The 20902-nt window shown below is 49.1% G+C and overlaps 7 protein-coding genes across 7 annotated transcripts; 1 reads left to right on the top strand and 6 right to left on the bottom strand.

Annotated features, from left to right (window-relative positions):
- Window positions 1-1678: 1678 nt before the first annotated feature.
- On the bottom strand, window positions 1679-2921 carry EDB91DRAFT_1248294 (amidase signature domain-containing protein; the record flags this gene model as incomplete). Its single annotated transcript, XM_041322910.1, has 6 exons — window positions 1679-1914; window positions 1966-2013; window positions 2066-2205; window positions 2256-2500; window positions 2532-2749; window positions 2798-2921. 6 exons carry the CDS (start codon window positions 2919-2921, stop codon window positions 1679-1681), a joined length of 1011 nt encoding a protein of 336 aa, XP_041177221.1.
- A 450-nt stretch (window positions 2922-3371) lies between these two features.
- Window positions 3372-5068, top strand: EDB91DRAFT_1237272 (uncharacterized protein; the record flags this gene model as incomplete). The annotated part of the gene is made up of 11 exons (XM_041321563.1): window positions 3372-3437; window positions 3513-3573; window positions 3625-3767; window positions 3815-3940; window positions 4006-4048; window positions 4097-4208; window positions 4262-4341; window positions 4389-4404; window positions 4453-4514; window positions 4567-4670; window positions 4724-5068. 11 exons carry the CDS (start codon window positions 3372-3374, stop codon window positions 5066-5068), a joined length of 1158 nt encoding a protein of 385 aa, XP_041177220.1.
- A 143-nt stretch (window positions 5069-5211) lies between these two features.
- EDB91DRAFT_348386 (CHAT domain-containing protein) lies at window positions 5212-9235 on the bottom strand. The gene is made up of 5 exons (XM_041326963.1): window positions 9013-9235; window positions 8804-8954; window positions 8606-8745; window positions 8461-8558; window positions 5212-8405 (listed from the first exon to the last, which is right to left on the bottom strand). The coding sequence occupies exons 1-5, from the start codon at window positions 9050-9052 to the stop codon at window positions 5466-5468; spliced, it is 3369 nt and encodes a 1122-aa protein (XP_041177219.1). The 5' UTR covers window positions 9053-9235; the 3' UTR covers window positions 5212-5465.
- Window positions 9236-11239: 2004 nt separating this feature from the next.
- On the bottom strand, window positions 11240-13192 carry EDB91DRAFT_1248291 (amidase signature domain-containing protein; the record flags this gene model as incomplete). Its single annotated transcript, XM_041322909.1, has 8 exons — window positions 11240-11475; window positions 11527-11574; window positions 11627-11766; window positions 11817-12309; window positions 12358-12702; window positions 12754-12771; window positions 12819-13008; window positions 13064-13192. 8 exons carry the CDS (start codon window positions 13190-13192, stop codon window positions 11240-11242), a joined length of 1599 nt encoding a protein of 532 aa, XP_041177218.1.
- An 870-nt stretch (window positions 13193-14062) lies between these two features.
- EDB91DRAFT_348257 (uncharacterized protein) lies at window positions 14063-15027 on the bottom strand. Its single transcript, XM_041326962.1, has 3 exons — window positions 14512-15027; window positions 14398-14459; window positions 14063-14339 (listed from the first exon to the last, which is right to left on the bottom strand). The coding sequence occupies exons 1-3, from the start codon at window positions 14879-14881 to the stop codon at window positions 14238-14240; spliced, it is 534 nt and encodes a 177-aa protein (XP_041177217.1). The 5' UTR covers window positions 14882-15027; the 3' UTR covers window positions 14063-14237.
- A 669-nt stretch (window positions 15028-15696) lies between these two features.
- Window positions 15697-18216, bottom strand: EDB91DRAFT_1053093 (uncharacterized protein; the record flags this gene model as incomplete). Its single annotated transcript, XM_041313722.1, has 13 exons — window positions 15697-15800; window positions 15853-15998; window positions 16051-16189; window positions 16260-16366; window positions 16425-16541; window positions 16590-16655; window positions 16703-16751; window positions 16809-16905; window positions 16964-17176; window positions 17232-17313; window positions 17396-17442; window positions 17490-17687; window positions 17743-18216. Coding segments are annotated over 13 exons (1839 nt in total), but the record flags the coding sequence as incomplete, so codon positions are not given.
- A 460-nt stretch (window positions 18217-18676) lies between these two features.
- Window positions 18677-20833, bottom strand: EDB91DRAFT_1132246 (amidase signature domain-containing protein). Its single transcript, XM_041318684.1, has 7 exons — window positions 20597-20833; window positions 20355-20544; window positions 19858-20223; window positions 19634-19806; window positions 19315-19589; window positions 19078-19265; window positions 18677-19025 (listed from the first exon to the last, which is right to left on the bottom strand). The coding sequence occupies exons 1-7, from the start codon at window positions 20705-20707 to the stop codon at window positions 18790-18792; spliced, it is 1539 nt and encodes a 512-aa protein (XP_041177215.1). The 5' UTR covers window positions 20708-20833; the 3' UTR covers window positions 18677-18789.
- Window positions 20834-20902: the final 69 nt, after the last annotated feature.

Raw genomic sequence — 20902 nt, 5'->3', positions numbered from 1 at the left:
CTTCCCCATCCTCAGTCGGATCTGAGCCTCCCCCATCAGATCACGCTGACCATACCAGAACTAAGCATTTAGTGCTGGTGTGGAACCGACCTCTCCGCCTAACGGGTGTAGAAGGAATGTGCCTACCCCCCGCGCATTTGCTGATAGCTAGCTTCAGATATCATCAATTCTCCCATCGGGCGGTCGCATCGTCCTTATAGATGCCCCTCTGTATTCCTGTCTCCTCTGCTCGGATATTGCCTTCGATCTTTCATCTCTCCTCATCTTTACTCCTGATATAATACATGCATGCCAGGAAAATGTCCTGGGGCTCATTCTGGAAACCGTGAACTTCGCATCAATATCTTGGTTGAAGTTCGTTCCGCTGGTGGCGAGTAGTATTGATTATACTAGAGCGTTGGTCCTCTTCCGTCTGACGACCCAGCGCATGAACAAGTAACAGAGCAGTGAAGAATTCAAAGCGCATAATGCCAGGACAAACCCCATATATAAGTCTTCTCTGTTACGGTTCTGCGAGGGAAGGACACATCTACACACTTATCAGATGCACGGAATGGGGAGCAAATGCATGTATCACCGAAAGGCTCATCTCCACATATGATCAAGCAGCTCGTATTCATGAAGTTTCAAGTTTGCCGATGAGAACTCTGTGGACCGTGGCCTAGCACTTGACCGCTCGAGTTCAAAGGACGCCCTGATGGGCCCCAGTGATAATCCAGGCGATGCATCTGGTGATCTAGACGCCAAAGATCAGTCCTCGAGTCGCATTCACAAGTCTCGGTCAAATGCTTTCAAGTTGTAGGACTGCAAATATGTCGTATGATGGGACTCGATGCTGATTTCCAGCGTCTTTTCGAGTTGACATTGATCGACATCTTGCCGAGCAGGTACCCAGGTCATGGGGCGGCCTTAGATTGGCCCTCCAAGCTAACCCGCATGAAGACCCGATGACAATCGGTCGACACAGATGGTGGGCGGCAGGACAATAACGCAGTGTAGATGTGCAGTCAACTTAGGCATTGATAAAGGATGCTGCTCGGGTGAGCAGCATGATAATGACAAAGGCGTTGCACTCGGAAGGAAGTCTCCCCTAGGCGGACCAGACAGAAGAAAGACGTCATTCACTAGGTGAGGGTGAAAGTGTTACTAGGAGAAAAATGGATAGTGTTCGGAGTACATAAAATAGGGCTAAACATTCCAACCAAAGTCTAAAAATCTATCCTCGTGCACAACGCCCAAGGAGGATGAAGCTTGAAATAACAGGAGAGATAGTCTTCCACGACCAAACACCAGAAAGGATCAAGGGCAAAATGGAAGCATAGATGTGCGAATCCAAGCACTGGCCTTTCATCCTGCGGTGCGTTAACACGGCACAAGGATTTTGGATTTTCTCGGGCATGTGTCGAAGCGAAGGGGCGAGAGGAAGGGAAACAAGGACCCACGACAAAGAATTCCGCGATCGAAGGAATGTAAACGAGAAACCTGGCGAGAATAAAGCATCGACCACTCTAAAGAAAACTCACAGCTGGTGTATGACGTTCACGCCTTCCACTCATGCGGGGAATGAATAATGAATTGTCATCGTTCAGTTGCATACAAATCCAAGACATGGCTCTATATCACGATGAACGTGTGTTCAAAAAGGGGAACGTACGTAGGTGTACGCGCTAGTCTCTGTTCAAGCTGAAAGCACGTCCTTGATCTGTGTCGCAGGAATTGTTTCAGCATAGGCCCTTCTTTTCAGACGGGCATGCGTAGCCTGCTCAAATGCATAGGCAATGCTAATAAGACTGAATTCGCTGTACCCGGTGCCTATGAAGGCTATTCCGAAAGGAAGCCCGGGAGCTTGTGTGTGCAGTGGCGCAGCGGGCAATGGCAATATCTCAACATTATCTGGCTGGAAGCCCAGCGGAACTAAGCGTTTGATTTAGTCAAATGAACTTTCATCAAAGTGGTGAATCTCACCCGAGATTATAGGGTATCCAGAAATTGCTGCAGGTTTTGAGGAGAGCCCTAAACAAAATTTGAGATTCCAAAATCGACGCAAGTATATGTTCGTACATACCGTCAGCAGGAAGAATGATTGCATCCAATTTGTATTTTTGGAGAGTTGCATCAACGCCTCGTGTACGGCCTAGATCGAAATCTTCAGCCAGAGCTGCATAATAAGCATCGGTTTTTTCCGTTGCTTCAGCCTCGATGAACCTTGCAGGAAGAGTGAGAAACTCCATAGCACTACCAACACATATACCTACCTATCCTGATTGCCGTGGTATGGTGATATGAGTTCCAAATCCGCGTGAGTCTTGTTGAAGTCGATCAAATCCGCGAGGTTCTTTACGCCAGTCGGAACTTTGAGTAACCCCGAAATATAGTTGGTCACATCGACCTTGAAGTCTGTCTTTAGCACAAGCGATTCTGCTTGCGACACTTTCATCTCCTCGGCACAGGGCAAGTCAGCTGGATCTACGATCTCCGCACCGAGTGCCCGGAAGGTTCTCTAATGAAGCGTTGAAAGCTTCTCGGATCACTTCACCATCGCGGAGGAACATCCGCGGCACTCCCAGTCGCTTGCCTTTCAGGGCGTTAGGATCAAGCGCTTTCATGTAGTCAGGGAGGACACCGGGCTGGTGCAACGTGGCTTCATCTCGAGGATCTGGCCCGGCGATGACGGAGAGTAGGAGGGCTGCATCCGCAACTGACCGACACATTGGCCTAGCTGTATCTTGATGTGATGAGATAGGCATCACTAAAGAGACTCAACCAACTGTCAAGACAGGTTTGGAAAAGAAAATACCTCCTGCTCGAGAAACCAGCCCTACAGTGGGCTTAAAGCCCACTACATTGTTCTTGCTGCTTGGAGAAACAATGGAACCATCCGTTTCCGAGCCCAGAGAGCCAGCAGCAAGACCTATGGCCATCGAAACCCCACTTCCGGAGCTCAACCCAGACGCATCACCATCCGGGTAATAAGGGCAAAGAGTCTGACGTTAGGAACCACATGCGATCATGCCACTCAATTGTATCTGCCGATCTCATCAAATCAAAGACGGACGACGACATTCTTAAGTGCTTACATGAAAATTTCAAACACTACGCTGCAGACTACTGCACTGCAAATAAGCTCTCGTTGATCACAGGAAAGGCTAAGGGTAAGATTGACCCGCAGGTCGCTCGCAGGGAAGCACGGAAGAGAATGGCAAGACAAATTTTCAACTTGATGACGTCGTCACTTGACTAAACTTTAAATCAAAAACTAGAGGAACGAGTCAGTTCACGGACGAAATCCAATCTAACAAGTATGCAGTGAGACTTTGCCTTCACCTTGCCATATCCGAGCACCGACGAGAGTGTGCAATCAGAAGACGACTATGGAGGTATCGATCCAGACACTGATGAGGAGAAAGATCTTTGTAAGAAGCCTACAAAAGTCAAGGGTAAGCGAAACATCAGTAAATCCCCGAGTTCCTTTTCGTCCCTTAGATTACTTAAATTATTGATATTGTGAAGAGGTATGTCTTACCTTGCCCTACGTGCCGCATTACGTTGCAGCACCTCCTACGAAGGAAAATTGTCTGTACAGAGTCCTCTGCTCACACAGAACACTGACATGTGCATTGACAGTGGAGTATGCTGACCTTGCGATCATCGACATTTCGAAAGCCGCCACTGAAGAAGGTCGTGCAGCGCTCGCAATTGAATTAAAGGAGGCCCTCCTCAACAATGGGTTCTTCTATGTCGTGAACCACGGGTATTCGAAAGCCCAAGTGAGCCAATTCTCTCATACCATGCAGATTTTCATACCTCGACCCAGACAGCTCGCATGTTTGACATTGCGGACGTACCCTTCTCGGCCGTCACTGATGACGAGAAGCAAACTTATGTTTCAACACGGAGAGAAACTGGGTCAGTCCAAGGATATACATTACTGCAGTACACGGTACGTAGCAGTTGTGCATCGCACAACACACAGGCGTTTTATTCACGCAAATCCATTGAATTCAGGATACCGACGGTAGAGTGCGCGACCAGCTTGAACAATACTCCAGTGAGCAGAATACTTTCATTTTCGTTGACTCGCCCCACACCATTATAGCCAATCGCGATGTGACCGAGCGAAGACACCCAGAAGCCCTCCGTCCTCTTCTCCCAGAGATCCAAGAGTTTAACAAACACAATCACTTCAACGTGTTGCATCCTATCCTAAGGTAAACGCCTATCGGTGTGCTCGGGATGTTTCTCTGATAGCATGTTTTCTCAGGGTTATTGCACGCAGCCTCGAGCTGCCGGAAGATACGCTAGTGAACAACCATGACTATGACGCCGTCGGCGAGACAGCTGGTATATATTTTCCAAGTACTTCATGCCGTTGCTGACTTATCGATCAGTCAGGTTCATCAAGTAGTGGGTTCATCCTTGGATTTTTACTCTTCACAAGTTCATGTATTTTAGCCACCCACGAACAGAGGAAGAAGAAATCGAAACAAAGAACGTTTGGTTGAGGGGACACACAGGTCAGTGACCTTGATCACGAACAAAACATGTGCTTACAGAGTCACCACTGAGACTTGGGGAGCATTACGATTCTGTGGAGTCAGCCTGTCGCTGCACTGCAAATTCAAACCCGTGAAGGCGAATGGCGTTGGATCCGTCATCTGGAAAATGCACTTGTAGGTGGTCACGTTCTATCTCTCGACTCATGACATAACGAGAGGCGTTACAGGTCGTCAACGCAGGTGATACAATGGAATTCCTTTCCGGCGGGTACTACAAGGGCACGATCCACCGCGTTGTACAGCCCCCAGTGGACCAGCGGAACTACACTCGCCTTGGAGTATTCTACTTTTCCATGCCTAACGACGATGTCAAGTTGGTGCCGATGGTCGAAAGCCCAGTCTTGAAGAGAGTGGGAATTCAGAGACGTTGCGACGACAGCGAGGCACTAACTATGGAACAATGGAGGAAAGCGAGGTCAAGGGCTTATGACCATTCAAAATTGAAGGGTGGAAATGAGAAGGGCATAGAAGAAGAGATCATCGATGGGGTGGTAGTTAAGCATTACAACTGAAGCTTCGAGTTATACTTGCAGTCTCACCATCCTTGGGCGACGAACATCTCCTCTGCAAGAATATATAAGGTTCAGTGCGAGAGGGCTAGCGAGTGTCAACACAAGGATGTCATCAAAGTCGATGCGGAAGCGCGGTTCAATGCAAATAGCATACGTCTATCTTGAGGTGTAGAAGAATGGGTGGAAGGTGCGAGTCGACTCGTACTCAAGCAGGACTCGGTGATGCGGCAAACATCTAAATTCGAATACAGAGTAGACAACAACACGAGCGAGAATGCGACAAGATACCACAAGAGTAACATGGTAACCTACAAAACTTGAAGTAGTGAGCAGAAGAGAATGGAATATCAACGACTTGGAGATCTGTACGAGATGAAAGCAATACGACATCATAGAACTACACACCAATATGCACGAAAACAATTTTCTGCTCGAGCGGTATTTTTTTCTTCACGGCGTTGGTAGCATAGTTGAGTGCCAAGGCTGCCCTTGTACAGTCAATGACACCCTCCTTCTTGAACATATTCTCGTAAAAAGCTTTGACGACATGTTCTGCAACAGCATCGTCGACCCCCCAAAGAGTACCAATGACGCTCTTAAACCCGGAAAATTGCAGACCAGCAGCGAGGTGGATGACTTCGTCTGGTGTCTCCTCATCGCCGACGGCGGTATGACATGCCGATAAAAACGCAAATTCAGCCTGCGGAGCATCATTCCCCATGATGTCCAGCAGCGTGAGAGGTTTATCTCTCATTGCGAAGCGTGAATTATAAGGCTGCTCACGGTCCTGCTTGCCGTGACAAGCGAGGTGCGCCCAGGTGTTGCATCGCAAAGCATCGAGTGCACCTGCCTGTGTAGCGTCGTCGCCAGAAAGAGTGGTGAACTTGACACTGGGGGGAATGAGTTTATGGACGAGCTCGAGCTCACTGTCGACAGCAGCGAGCACCGTGCCTTGCCCAGCACCTGGTTGACTTTGCCCAATCGCCACGAAGGACGGAGGGGCCGTGCGGGTCTTCATCATCTGTCGAGACCTGATCAAAGCTGACAGTGTTGGCGTATACGAGCAGACATAAAGATCCTCCAGGCATGGTTCCTTCGTGCGAAAGGGGTGAGCTGCATGGAGAGGAATGGATGTGAAGGCTGCTGTGGGACACAGCCATATTCGAGACCGGCGCTGCAATTTCAGATCATGCTGGAGGACATTAACAATAGGTAGCATGATCACGTCCCATATTTTCCGCAAGAGTACCCGCAAATCCTTCCTCGGCTCCGTTGGGCCCATAAGACCTGCATGCCGTATCTCCCTGGTGAAGTCGTTCTTGAGCATCTCGAGATGTTCGAGAGTAACAGACGAGAAGGGAACATGGCGGGGTTCTCCTGAAGTCGGGACAATAACAGCATTGCACGAGTAGCTGCTTGCAATGAGGATGATAACTGGGCCATGGCTCGCTGCTGCCTGCAAATCCCTGTACGAGAGTGGGAGCAGGAATTGCGAGAAATCTGGAACATTGCGAATTTCTGCCACCACAGCTTCCCATTTCTTCGTAAGTCTCCTGTACTCTCTTGCTGCTACATCAGCAGCAGCTCTGTCGGTGACGGATGCAGACCCCTGAGCAGTGTTGGCAATGCGCTGGCTTAGCTCCGAGAACTTGTGAGCCAGTTTCGGGTTTGCTGATTCAAGATCTTGAAGCGGAGTCTTAAGTCGGGAGGCCAGCGACCACTGCTGGCCACGGCCCTGCTCCGCGAGTTCGACGGCTCTTTGTGGGTCATGATGGCGCAAGGCACACGACGCAGCGTCTACAGGGAGTGTTCTGGAATCACAGAAGGCAGCAGCAGCTTTGCGCCGCGAAGTGGTTGATGACCATGTGGCCAGATGAGCGTCAAGAAGCTCGAAAAAAGTAGTGTAGGCCTCCAATGCAGATCCATGACTATGCTGCTCCCCTGTGACAGTCCAACAATATGCTGCAATGATGCGTCGCGGCAAGCCTGCAGTGGGATGTCTTGATGCCAGTCTGAAATTCTCCACTGCAAGTGACAAATCAGTAGAGTTGTGTTGCATCTCGTAGCGAGACAGATAGGCCTCCTGCAGCCATGTGTAGCTGGTGCATCTATCAGGGTGCAGCAGAGGTAAATCCGCCAATGATTCTTGGCAGAGACTAATGGCTTCTTCAATATCTTCATTGTTCTGAGTTTCCTTGAAGCGAGAGCGGAGTGCCGAGCTCAAATTGGAAAGATAACTATGGCGCTCTGAATGATCATGTCGCGTTAACTGAAGGGATTCGCGATACAGATTTATGGCCTCGTTAAGATCCTCGCCGCCATCCAATTTGTTATATCTGATTTTGAGCGTGAGGGCAAGGTTGTTATGCATGGTGTCACGACGTGGATGCCCAGGTGGGCACAATGCCAGTGCCTCGCGACGGAGGCTGATGGCTCTGTTGATGTCATTAATGTCACCATGTTTCTGGAAACGCGTGCGGAGGGCGCCCCCTAGGCTCATTAATGATTCATGACGAGATCCATGCCCAACAGGGCGCAGGTCCAGTGATTCTTCATGCAGAGAGATGGCCTCGTCCAGATCATCAGGTCTGCCTTGGTGATCGAAGCGTTTACGGATTGAAAGGGCTAGGTTATGCAAGTAGTCATTACGGCCAGGGTGTCCCTCGGGGCACAGAGAAAGGGCTTCGCGACGAAGTTGTATGCTCTCGTCTATATCCTCTATGCTGCCCGATTGTCTGAACGATGCGTCGAGTGCGCTTGAGAGATTGTCAAGGGCTCTTGGACGGCGGTGATGACCCAGAGGACATAACTCGAGCACGATTCGTCGAAGTTGGATGCCTTCATCGGATGTGTCCGTCGGAAGATTGTTGCACGCCGCGATCACATAACCCGCACCATTCTCCTCTACCGCGATGCTATGAAGATAGGTGTCCTCGGGACAAAAAGACAGTAGCTCATGGTAGAGTCGGGCGGATTCGCGCATATCGGCGGTGGTACGTTGGTTGCTATAGCGCCAGCCCAACGCTAAGGTGAGGTGATAGAGAGATATGGGATTATCGGGGTGGCCCTTCGGACGCGATGCAAGGGCATCGCGGAATAGAGAGGCGGTAGAGTCAATGTCTTGAAGATCCTTTCTAATATAGCCTTTAAGGCGGGCCCACGAAAGGTTAGTGAGTGCGGCTGCATGGTCGGGATGGCCGACCGGACACCGGTCTAGAACCCCCTGAAAATGCTCCACAGCATCGTTCAGGTCAGAGACGCTCTTGCTGGTCACGTATTTGGTCAATCTCGTGTGTCCTGCATCCGTATCTCGAGCAGTCTCGCAGTCGATGATGGACTACAGTTTGCGTTCTATGAGAAAAAGCCAACGGTATAGAGGCTGAGTCACTCACATCAAACAGTTCACCGTCGTCGTTTTTGCAATCATGCACGGAAGTGGCCTTCAGCGTGAGAGAAGGACAGACGCCTCGAATGGGAGGGAAGGACATATCTACGACCAATGAGGAGATGCAGATGAATGTGAAGCAGATCACACACCGAAAGGCTCGACTCCATGATCGAGGAGCTCATTCGAGAAGATACCAAGTTCTCCAATGAGTTCTCCCTGCCCTAGCATTCGACCGAGTTCAAAGGATGCACGGATCTCCAGTGATAATCTAGGTGACACATCTGTTGATCTGCAAGCCGATGATGAGTACTGGAATCGCATCCGTCAGTCTCAGTGGAAGGCCTTACAAGGTCACGATATCGCCCCAAACTACGGAACGGTCAAAAGATGGAACTCGGACAGCTGACTTCCAGCGTCTTGTCTCGTCGAGTTTGATAGACACGTAAATGCCTGCGGGCATGCGCGTGGAAGGGACTTTAAGTTGTTTTCCGCTTATAACTGTGGATAAAGCGTGAAGACCATGAAACAGATCCTAAGGTCGTATGGAGCAGCTCACCTTCAAGTCTGATACATTGGCCTTCCGAGCTACCGGACATGATGGCGCAATGAAGCAAATGACAAGAGATGGGGATGGGCTGAGTGGTGGGACAAGAAGGGGCGAATGGATGAGGACTGTGGATGAAGTTGAGGTGAGAGGGAGAGGATAAAGCGAGGGTATACTACACGTGTATTTCCATGCGGTCGATGGTTGTTCGGCACGATAGACGCTGGTCTGATTGCACTGAGCGCTAAGACCAAACTAAGACGAAGACGGCTGCAGGAGAGGCTCCGCTAATGAAGTGGACATTGTCGAGATGAGTCACATCAGCAAAAGTGGCCTACGATGGGCCAGGATGCTGGTACGGAGTAGTCATGCGAGTCGGCCTCAATAAGAGTGGGACGCTCTCAATTGTATCACTCATACTATCCATTTATCGCACTATAACGCAAAATGTAGAATCCAGTTTATTTCATGGCGCTAAGAATACGAACCATTCTATGCGAGTGTTGAGTTGATGCCATGGAGGAGAATGACCGAGAGTCAAAGCGTCGTGGAAACAAAGGCAACGGTTTGCGAGAGTATGACAGGTCGAAATTCCGTCGAATATAAGATGAGATAGCGTGACAGTACATGTACAACGAAAATGTGAGGGTGAATGTGACTTGGAGAAAGCGTGGCCTAGGGACAGAGACGAGACTTTGAACATAAACAACCTGCAAGTGGTTGCAACAAGCCAGCGTCTAAAGTTCCTGAGGTACGAGAGAATATGGCGCCGAGACACGAGTAATATGGCAATATATGCTGTAGCTCGCACATTGCAGGGATGGAACGGGCTTCCGTCGTGCAACGTTACGAAGGATAGTTGACAGTCCTTTAGGCCTTGACTATAGATTGAGCGGAAGAACAAATATTCGTGGGTGGGCGGACGTTGCACCGGTGTTTGCCGAGTTTACTTGGGCTCTTGCACGCCCTCTCTTAACCAGTCTACGTATCTTGATAGTTCTTGTTCCCTTATCCTATTGACCGTCTTACTCTCTCATGAATCCACATCAGCTCTTCCCACTTCCGACAATACACTTCCCCAAATGCAGAGATCCGCATTTACCCTCCTAGTATCTCGACCCTTCCATGTGTACTTCAGCACACGAATTCCGAGCACAGCAGGCCGCACCTTTGCATAATAACTGAAACACAGTATCCACTCCCTCTCACTCAGGATTCTGCCTGCCAACGCGTACTCGAACACTTCCCCATCCTCAGTCGGATCTGAGCCTCTCCCATCAGATCACGCTGACCATACCAGGACTAAGCATTTAGTGCTGGTGTGGAACCGACCTCTCCGCCTAACGGGTGCAGAAGGGATGTGCCTACCCCTCGCGCATTTGCTGATAGCTAGCTTCAGTTATCATCAATTCTCCCATCGGGCGGTCGCATCGTTATTATAGATGCCCCTCTGTACTCCTGTCTCCTCCGCTCGGTCGTTGCCTTCGATCTTTCGTCTCTCCTCATCTTTACTCCTGATATATTATATGCATGCCAGACAAATGTCCTGGGGCTCATTCTGGAAACCGTGAACTTCGCATCAATTGAAATTCGTTCCGCTGGTGGCGAGTAGTATTTATTATACTAGAGCGTTGGTCTTCTCCCGCCTGACGATCCGGCGCATGAAGAAGCAACAGAGCAGTGAAGCATTCAAAACGCATAATCACAGGACAAACGCTGTATATAAGTCTTCTCTGTCACGGTTCTGCAAGAGAAGGACACATCTACGAACTTATCAGATGCACGGGATGAGGAGCACATGTATGTATCACCGAAAGGCTCATCTCCACATATGATCAAGCAGCTCGTATTCATGAAGTTTCAAGTTTGCCAATGAGAACTCCGTGGACCGTGGCCTGGCATTTGACCGCTCGAGTTCAAAGGACACCTTGATGGGCCCCAGTGATAATCCAGGCGATCCATCTGGTGATCTGGAACTAAGGACCCACGACAAAGAATTCCGCGATCGAAGGAGCGTAAACGAGAAACCTGGCGAGAATAAAGCATCAACCACACTAAAGAAAACTCACAGCTGGTGTATATCGTTCACGCCTTCCACTCATGCGGGGAATGAATAATGAATTGTCATCGTTCAATTGCATACAAATACAAGACATGCTTCTATATCACGATGAACGTGTGTTCAAGAAGAAAACCGTACGTAGTTGTACGCGCTAGTCCTGCCAGTGTACGTCTCTGTTCAAGCTGAAAGCACGTCCTTGATCTGCGTCGCAGGAATTGCTTCAGCATAGGCCCTTCTTTTCAGCCGGGCATGCGTAGCCTGCTCAAATGCATAGGCAATGCTAATAAGACTGAATTCGCTGTATGCGGTGCCTATGAAGGCTATTCCGAAAGGAAGCCCGGGAGCTTGTGTGTGCAGTGGCGCAGCGGGCAATGGCAATATCTCAACATTATCTGGCTGGAAGCCCAGCGGAACTAAGCGTTTGATTTAGTCAAATGAACTTTCATAAAAGTGGTGAATCTCACCCGAGATTATAGGGTATCCAGAAATTGCTGCAGGTTTTGAGGCGAGCCCTAAAGAAAATTTGAGATTCCAAAATCGACGCCAGAATATGATCATACGTACCGTCAGTAGGAAGAATGATTGCATCCAATTTGTATTTTTGGAGAGTTGCATCAACGCCTCGTGTACGGCCTAGATCGAAATCTTCAGCCAGAGCTGCATAATAAGCATCGTTTTTTTCCGTTGCTTCAGCCTCGATGAACCTTGCAGGAAGAGTGAGAAACTTCATAGCACCACCAACACGTATACCCACCTATCCTGGTTGTCGTGGTATGGTAGTATGAGCTCCAAATCCGCGTGGGTCTTATTGAACTCGATCAAATCCGCGAGGTTCTTTACGCCAGTCGGAACTTTGAGTAACCCCGAAATATATGTGGTCACATCGACCTTGAAGTCTGTCTTTAGCACAAGCGATTCTGCTTGCGACACCTTCATCTCCTCGGCACAGGGGAAGTCGGCTGGATCTACGATCTCCGCGCCGAGTGCCCGGAAGGTGTCTAATGAAGCGTCGAAAGCTTCCCGGATCACTTCACCATCGCGGAGGAACATCCGCGGCACTCCCAGTCGCTTGCCTCTCAGGGCGTTAGGATCAAGCGCTTTCATGTAGTCAGGGAGGACACCGGGCTGGTGCAACGTGGCTTCGTCTCGAGGATCTGGCCCGGCGATGACGGAGAGTAGGAGGGCTGCATCCGAAACTGACCGACACATTGGCCCAGCTGTATCTTGGTGTGATGAGATAGGTATCACTAAAGAGACTCAACCAACTGTCAAGGCAGGTTTGGAAAATAAAATACCTCCTGCTCGAGACACCAGCCCTACAGTGGGCTTAATGCCCACTACATTGTTCTTGCTGCTTGGAGAAACAATGGAACCATCCGTTTCCGAGCCCAGAGAGCCAGCAGCAAGACCTATGGCCATCGAAACCCCACTTCCGGAGCTCGATCCAGACGCATCACCATTCGGGTAATAAGGGCAAAGAGTCTGACCTCCACGTCCGGAGAAGCCGTTTGGAACCTTACCACGATAGTTTGCCCACTCAGAGAGGTTGGCCTTTCCGAGAAAGATAGCACCGGCCGCGCGGAGCTTAGTCGCAACGAATGCATCCCTCGGGACGACGGAACCCAAGAGGGCATGAGAGCCTAATCTCGCAAAATATTTAACCCAGAACTAGACGTTCTTGGATATCGTACCAGCGGTAGTGTTCATGCCTCCGGGAGGATGAGTAAAGTATTGTTAACCATCGATAATCACGTACCTTCTTCGTGCAGTGTAGCGATGTTATCTTTGAGTAGCAAAGGCATGCCATGCAGTGGGCCTCTACTCCCTTTAGACTTGCGCTCGGCATCAAGTTCTGCGGCCTGAGATAAAGCATTCGGGTTCGTCTCGATGACCGCATGGAGAGCTGCACCCTTCAGGTTAACCTCTTCAATCCTGGCAAGATAAGCCTGTAGTTACGTGAATATTCGTCATGAAATAAACCAATTCTTTAATGAATCTCACCTTGATGAGATCAACGCTCGTAAAGTGCCCCTTCTCAAGACCCTTTTGGAGGTCGGTAATTCCAGATTCATATAAATCAGGGAACATGCTCTCCGAGAGCACGTCACGATCGGGCATATCTCCAGGCATTGTGCACTGCAGGCGTCAACGAGATTCAGAGAGGTAATGAATGGGTTAGGTTAAACACGCAGTTCCGACTATTGTCTGTTGATAAACCACTTCTCTTACTATGCGCATCTGGACGCCCGTGGGACTAGAGATAAGCCTCGTACAGTCACGAGTTCGAGATTGTTAGCAACGCGGCCCCCCGCGCCGGGACCAGAAGCCTTACGAGCAAGGGAATTACTGGGAGTTGCCACCAGTAGTCTCCCGTAGCCAGACCTTCAGGTGAAAAAGGAGGAAAGTCATTCCTTCTTTTCATAGGAGTCACTTGTCACCAATATCGACCCTATAGGACGATTGACTTGGCATGACCCACCCTGGGCCCTTGTTTCAGCCACAGGCACCTATCGATACATCCAGTGCTCTCCGACCTGCGCGAACATCGGGTCAACACTGGCATTTTTCTGTGTAAGGACGTTGGCGGTGGGGTATTGACGTTGACTTACGTATATTTATACGCTCATTTTCCCGGATCTAATAGCCTATAGGCCAACAAATCCAAAGATGTGGCCAAGACATCTTTCCACCCTCCGACACTTCAGCGCTCGGTTTCAGAATAAGTGTAACTGGGAAAACGCGAACGAAAAGATGTCTGCTTTGCATGTGGGCTACGAGTCCTCGACAAACGGCGAACCGTCTAAGGGATGCTAACGGTATGTTCATGTAACAAGGACTAAACGATAGTAAAAGGTAGAAGGATCGAAAGTATAAAAAAAGTATAAAGAAAAAGCAAAGAAAGCATGTCCTGTGTGTACATAGAAATGAAAAAGCCGTTTGTCAGTCCTTCGTTGTCTGCTTTGCCTTGAGTACTATGTAAGTCCAATCATAAATAATCACGTAGATTCCGTAGTATATCATCAGGGCTCATGAACCATGAGCGACCAGTCCGTTGAGAATCTTGAGATTCGTTCGTGATTAGCGTGGGTGAGGGTATAAGCTATTTCCGGCCGGGTAGCCCATACCCACCCTAAAATGCGGAGTTATTTTGGCGCGGGAATGAATTATTATGTGTTTATGCTATTGAGTGGAACAGCTGGGAGGTCGGCTGTGGAGGACGGGATGAAGATGCGGTAGACAATCTACGTGGCCGGTTTGGATTTGGGCGGCGGAAGGTCTGTGGGTTGGGCAAGACGTCAGTGATTGTAACTACCAGGTGACGAAGCATTGCATACGTGTCGTGACATGATGAGCTTTGCCATGGAGAGAGGTGCCGGATTTTGGTACACTACTGGTGCTAGAATGCAACAAGTTAGCACTGCGACACAGAAATCGATAGAAATTCTTACGTGGTGGCTGGAATTGACGACCTGGTCGACGCAATTGCCAGTTGCCAGGGAGAGATCCGACTCGTTCAGGTGAAAGTCCTACGCCAGCTCCTGCGCCGACTTCAGGCGATGGTTTCTCTGGGATGGTGAACGAAAAGGGTAGTGGTGCTGGGAGAGCACGCTGCAGAGACTGACTCCACGTGTTGGGTAGCGACGACAAAGACGCCCAAGCAGAGGTCTTCACGTCCGATGCCGTTGAGATAGTAGGACAAGACCAGAAGCGCATAAAGCCATAAATTATGCGCGCAAGAAGCAGGCAAAAGAGAGATGCAATGCAGGCAAGCATGACAGCAGCGACGCTGGGAAATTTGGTGGGTACAAGGACGCTCATGACGAATAGCAGTTGAGGGAGTACACCCTACTTGTTAAAGGAGAAACACGGAGATTGAGACCACGGGGGAAGAGAAAAGAGGATGGCGTCCAGGACAAGGCACTGCTGGCTAACAGAAACGCGCACAGCTCAAGTTGATCTCCAACATGGAAGGAGTTTCTTATAATAATATTTCACCTTTTACATTTTGACGTAATTCATTTCGGATATACAATTCAGTATGTATTCCCACGGAATTTTGTTCGCCTCCGTACCCCCGTCGATCAACACCATGACCTCAATGCACGTTGGACCTACTTAGAGCTCTATGAAATCTCAAGGACATGCTAAGGCTTCAATGAAGGGCGCTGTAGAACCAGATACGCTGTCTTATCAGGCCTTATCATGTCGCCACTGCGACACGTTTATAGGTCACGAGGATTCTTGGAGGCTGACACAGTCTTCTAGTCTCCCTTAGTCCATAAGCCCATTCATATTTGGTAGTTAATCTCTGAATGGGAAATTGGAATATCGAGGCTGGTCTGCGACCTAGTCCGTAAAAGAAATGAAATTTGGACGTTCCAATGCGTGAGTGAAAATGTCCTTATTTAAATAATCCTCACGAAGAATTTCGAAATACGGTGCTGCGGAGTGGATACGACGAATAGATACGGGGCGTAACACGCGACGTAGCGCAAAGTTAACTTTGGGTGAGAAGTATAGTAGGGTTGGGGGGGGTTGAGGAGAAGGTTCAATTGCACTTCCCCGATGATCACCACGCGAACCCAACCTAAAATAGGAGTTCTTCGCGCCTGAACAAGCCCTCCAAACTCGCTTTAATCTCTGTTAGACCGTGGTGAGCGAGAAGCCACAGAATGTTCAGAGTGCGTCTCACGTAAGGCTAAATGCATGCTGTGAATGCGTGCTCGTGATAGGTTTCCTGGCGCCCGTTAGCATGCGTAGAATGATTCGTTATTAATGAGCTCGCATACCGGCTGCAATCCAAAGAGCCTCGTGTCCGCTATCCTTCCAGACGCCACGTAGTTCGCCTTCATCGTCCAACCCCCACATAGGCCCGACCTTCTGCGCAACTTCCTCGCCACACATCAACCTCACGCTATCACGTAGGTCGCCAAAGCTGCAAATTACATTCAAGAACCCCCGCCTCCGCGGTAGAACGGCGCACATACCCCGTGGCAAGAATAACTACATCCGCTTGAAACTCAGTTCCGTCATCCAGTGCCAGACCATGTGTGGTGAAGTGTCCAACCGAACAGCCACTCTTTAGCTTGATGCTACCATCTATGATTTTATCACTTGCACCAGTGTCTGCGGGGAAATGCGGGGTAGCGCATGATCTTTTTTATCACTCTAAGTGGAAAGAATTTCGAGAACATACTGATATAGAAACCTCCCCCGCGTCCGTAAACCAGGGCAATGAGGCCGGCTCCCTCAGGGCCCAGATTCGTCTGGAATCCAACACGCTTGAGGCCTTCAAGCAAAGCCCTTCGTATTAAATAACGTGTAAGCATGCGATGTTTCTAAAGGGCGAAATATGATTTACTTGTCGGTCGTTCCGGCCACCCGAGGAGTAGTGTGTTGTGTGATCGATTTTTGCGTTGACCAGGGCAGTGCAGACTCGAGAAGATCGGCAAGCTCGATCGGGAAGTCGTCATTGTATCTGACTATTCTCATTGTAAATGGCTATGATGAACTGGGTGCGAAGGACAGATCACCTGCATGTCCAGCTACCAAGGCCTGTTGTGAGATAACAAAAGTGGAAGACCTTTGTATACTGCTTGCGTTGAACGTGAGGAAACGCTGAAAAAACTCCTAACCTACATGGTCACGTCGACGTTATGGTTGCATAGATCCAGCGCGATATCGTGCGCTGAATACGGGGTCATTATGAAGATTGATGCGTCTTGCGAAGTCATCGAGGTCCTACCTGAGTTGCATGCACCCACAATAACCACTTTCTTGCCAACATAGCCAGAGCCTGCTTTGTATTCTGAAGAATGAAGTACCCTGCCGCGGTAGCAGTTCTGTACAATGCTTTGTTCGAAAGTAGTTTTATCTCCGATAGAAATCCAGGCTCGCTACCTTCCCGGAAAAATCTGGGGATCGCGGAATGCTTCCCCCATGGCCAGGCGCAAGGACGATGTGTTTAACCTTCGAGCGATGCGACGTTCCTCCACGATCGATGACCACATTCCAAGTTTTTGTTGTGTCATCCCAGACTGTTTCCACAACACTAGATGACGTCCAGACGTTGAGGTCCAAGAGGTTAGCGTAACCTTCAAACCAGTCGCCGAGCTGAATGAGATTGGGAAATTGAGAGGACTTTACCGAGGCTTGTTCGGAGACTCACTTTGGGTGCAGGGCTGAAATATGGCCAAGTGGAGGGGAATCTGTGCAAGTTAATAAATGAGTAAGAATGGGTTAGCGAAAGACTCAGAAGATTGCCTCAGATAAGATGTCTGATTATAATCTGTGCCAGAGTGTGAACGATAAAACTCAAGTCAATCAAAGGACTTACGAACTGAGTTGTGCAAGAATAATGATTTGTATCGAGTTCTCCACTGAATGAGACGCGTCAGATTAGATGATATCGAGAATGAAAACATACGTTGTCTCCCACTCGTGCGTTACGTTCGATCACTAGGGTAGACACCCCCATGTACTTCAAATGTGCAGCGACTTGCAAGCCGCACTGGCCAGCTCCAATAACAAGCACCTCCGGATCACCATTAGCAAACTCTAACTCCCGTCTTCGTTTCTCCTCCCAAGTTCCATGAAAAACCGTGCGACTGCGAAAGATGCCAGCCTTGAAAGAATATCAACAGGCATGCACTGTACAGGGAGCAGTGTGTTTAAATTACTACCTGAACCGGAAAAACTTTCAGTGTATCAAGATGTGTTAACAGAGCATGCGCCTTCCAGGTTACTTCGGGATTCGGGCTGCTCGGCATTAGATGGCAAACCCCGCTACCTTTCCCATGAAATGTCTCGAAGGTAAAGCAGAACCGAATAAACACTAAGTCCGGAAGCGGCGCGACATGAGCAGGTGCTTTGCGTTCCTCCTCGCTCAATCGGAGAGTTGTGAGGCCAGTTGCCTCGAGTCGTGCGTCAAGAAGGCGTTTGATATCATTTCTTCCTCCCAGCGTGCGAAGACTCCAAGTAAGGGCAACGACATCTCTCCAGGAACCCTTTTCGTGGAAGAGATCGACAACTGAAGCTATGTCACTCGTGTGAATGGCGTTGGCGAAGGCGCTGAACCATTTGTTGGTCTCTTCTACTGGAGAAGCTGCCTCGACGAGAGCTTTGGCGGCGTCTAGGGAATCCAGAGTGGGCAGAGCTGAGAGACGCTGGACAATCTAGTGCGACTACTCAGTCAGTAACAAACGAAGGTCACTGCGAGAGACAGACAATATTGCAAGAGACTCAGTCTTAGTGGGAAAGGACTCGGATTTGTTATAAGCACCTGCGAGGGACAAACAAGAGACTACCGTGACGTAGAAGACGGTCAGCTGGTAAGGATCGAGTAAGGTAATGACAGTACGGTAAGTAGTAGTATGATCATAGTATCTCACCTTAGTCTTAGTGAGGAATGACTGAGGTGAAACAACACGGGTACCGTTGACTATATCAGCGCTGCAATTGAGCGGCGCCGGTGATGTAAAGATACGAGTCTGCTAAGGTCTGCTAGATACTGATCGATGATCGTACGTGTACGATGTACATAAGTGATTGTGAAAATGAACGAGTGATTCAGATTGGTCACAGCAAGACTTGCCCGTTACGTCCAGTCTTTATCCGACCAGAGAAGTGCTTATAATACGAAAGCACATTCCACTATTTAAGAACGGAAAAACATTTCCGAGCGGCACGCAAGACAGCTCAGTTATTCCCTGCATATAGTGTACAAATCACTGAAACATAACATCTATTAGTTGGGTTCTGGGAATCGCATCATCATATGCCCTTCTCTCAAGTCGCACGTGAGTAGCCTGCTCAAAAGCATAGGCATAGCTGATGAGCTTGAACTCGCTATACGCAGTACCCATGAAAACGATTCCAAAAGGAAGTCCTGGGGCTTGGATGTGCACTGGGGATGGCGTCGCAGGCAGTACTTTAACGTCTTCTGGCTGAAAGCCGAGGGGCACTAAATGTTGGATAGTATAAGCGACGTCAAGATCGCAATACGAAGTACTAGCCTGAGATCAACGGATACCCTGCAATTGCCGCGGGTTTGCATACCAGCGCATCGGTCGGTAGAATTATGGCATCGAGATTGAACTGAGCCAGAGTGGCGTCAATTCCCCTCGTGCGTCCCAAATCAAAATCCTCGGCTAGTGCTGCAAAGTAAGCGTCGTCAACCTGTGTAGCTTCCGATTCGATGAATCTGGATATCTTTTGTGAAAGGACATCACTTAAGATTAGATTTGACATACTGGGATTGATCTTTGTAGAATGGTGGTGGAAGATCTAGCTCTGCACGACCCTTGTTGAATTCTATCAGAGCAGCGAGAGTGGTGACGCCTGTCGGAACGTCGACCAGTTCTGATAGGTACTTGTTAAGATCAACTTTGAAGTCCACGTCCAGTATCCGCTTCTCCGCTTTAGAAGCTACTAGTTCTTCCGCATTTGGAAAATCTGCAGGGTCAACGATTTCTGCGCCTAAAGCTCGAAAGACGTCAAGGGATGAGTTGAACTTCTCCTCGATGGTCTTGATGTCACGGATGAAGGCACGAGGCACTCCAAGACGAGCACCTTTGAGGCGTTTGCGTCGAGCGCTTTCATGTAGTCTGGGACAATCCCAGGCTGATGTAAAGTAACTTCATCTCGAGGATCAGGCCCAGCGATAATATTCAATAACAGGGCTGCGTCAGTGACAGAGCGACACATCGGGCCAACAGTATCTTGATGAGAAGAAATGGGTATTACTAGCGTTCATCATCAGATAGAGAATCGGTAGCCATCGCGGGAAACCTTACCGCCTGAGCGAGATACCAGCCCGATAGTAGGCTTGATGCCCACAATATTGTTCCTGCTACTTGGGGAGACAATAGAGCCATGAGTTTCTGAGCCAAGGGAGCCCGCTGCTAGACCAACAGCAGTCGAAATGCCACTTCCGGAGCTTGAACCGGATGGACTAGCATTCGGGTAGTAGGGACAATGAGTTTGCCCTCCACGTTCCGTGAAGCCATTGGGAACTTGTCCTTTCAGATCACCCCACTCGCCCCTCATACCAGACCACTCGGAGAGGTTTGTTTTGCCTATGAATATAGCCCCAGCTTCACGTAATTTTGCTGCAGCAAATGCGTCTCGAGGAACAACTGAACCCAGCAGCGCGTAGGAACCTGGCATAGAGGAATTTTTTTTGATTTGCTAGACGGCAGCCAGTAGCGCAGAATGTACCTGCGGTCGTATTCATTCCTTATCCGGATCTCAATTTACTGGTATTGCATGTATGTGACGCAAAGAATCTCACCTTCTTTGTGCAACGTAGCAATGTTGTCTTTCAATAACAATGGTATTCCGTGCAATGGCCCACGGCTGCCTTTGTCTTTCCGTTCATCGTCAAGGGACACAGCTTGTAGCAAGGCTTTCGGATTAGTCTCAATGACTGCATGCAATGCAGGACCTTTCAGGTTAACTTCTTCGATTCTGCCAAGGTAGGCCTGCGATCACTTAAGTAAAGCCTATATCAGATGTGCTGAAGCAGCAACTTACCTGCACAAGCTGAACACTACTGAAGTCTCCTTTTACTAGACCATCTTGAAGTTCTGCGATTGAAGCCTCATAAAGATCAGGCAAAGCACCGCCGGAAGCCTTGAAAGTCATTAGATTCCAGTAGCGGCAGGGTAAGAGCCACGCCCAGGTTAGCTATTCAGCCAAAGATAAGGGTCTGCATTAATGCTACCCTTTAATCCATGTGACAGTGTCCGTCCGAAGTCACCAGCTCTAATTGCACTGGCCATGTAGATAAAGAGTATTTTTAGACCTCGATGCTATATCAGTTGACCTGTACATTACTTG

This window comes from Suillus paluster, assembly GCF_016628075.1.
Source record: "Suillus paluster strain FC165 chromosome Unknown EDB91scaffold_25, whole genome shotgun sequence".
NCBI classification, from domain to species: domain Eukaryota; kingdom Fungi; phylum Basidiomycota; class Agaricomycetes; order Boletales; family Suillaceae; genus Suillus; species Suillus paluster.
This window is presented reverse-complemented; position numbering and strand designations above follow the sequence as displayed.

Coding starts and splice junctions, on each gene's coding strand:
- EDB91DRAFT_348386 (XM_041326963.1), bottom strand. CDS start 9,052: ATGTCCGGTAGCTCGGAAGGCCAATGTATCAGACTTGAAG. Junction 8,955..9,012: donor CCAATGTATCAGACTTGAAG/GTGAGCTGCTCC, acceptor CTTTATCCACAG/TTATAAGCGGAAAACAACTT. Junction 8,746..8,803: donor TGGGGCGATATCGTGACCTT/GTAAGGCCTTCC, acceptor ATCGGCTTGCAG/ATCAACAGATGTGTCACCTA.
- EDB91DRAFT_348257 (XM_041326962.1), bottom strand. CDS start 14,881: ATGAGCGTCCTTGTACCCACCAAATTTCCCAGCGTCGCTGCTGTCATG. Junction 14,460..14,511: donor TCGTCAATTCCAGCCACCAC/GTAAGAATTTCT, acceptor GTTGCATTCTAG/CACCAGTAGTGTACCAAAAT. Junction 14,340..14,397: donor AGCTCATCATGTCACGACAC/GTATGCAATGCT, acceptor CCCAACCCACAG/ACCTTCCGCCGCCCAAATCC.
- EDB91DRAFT_1132246 (XM_041318684.1), bottom strand. CDS start 20,707: ATGACTTTCAAGGCTTCCGGCGGTGCTTTGCCTGATCTTTATGAGGCT. Junction 20,545..20,596: donor GTAGTGTTCAGCTTGTGCAG/GTAAGTTGCTGC, acceptor AAGTGATCGCAG/GCCTACCTTGGCAGAATCGA. Junction 19,026..19,077: donor AGGGTATCCGTTGATCTCAG/GCTAGTACTTCG, acceptor TCCAACATTTAG/TGCCCCTCGGCTTTCAGCCA.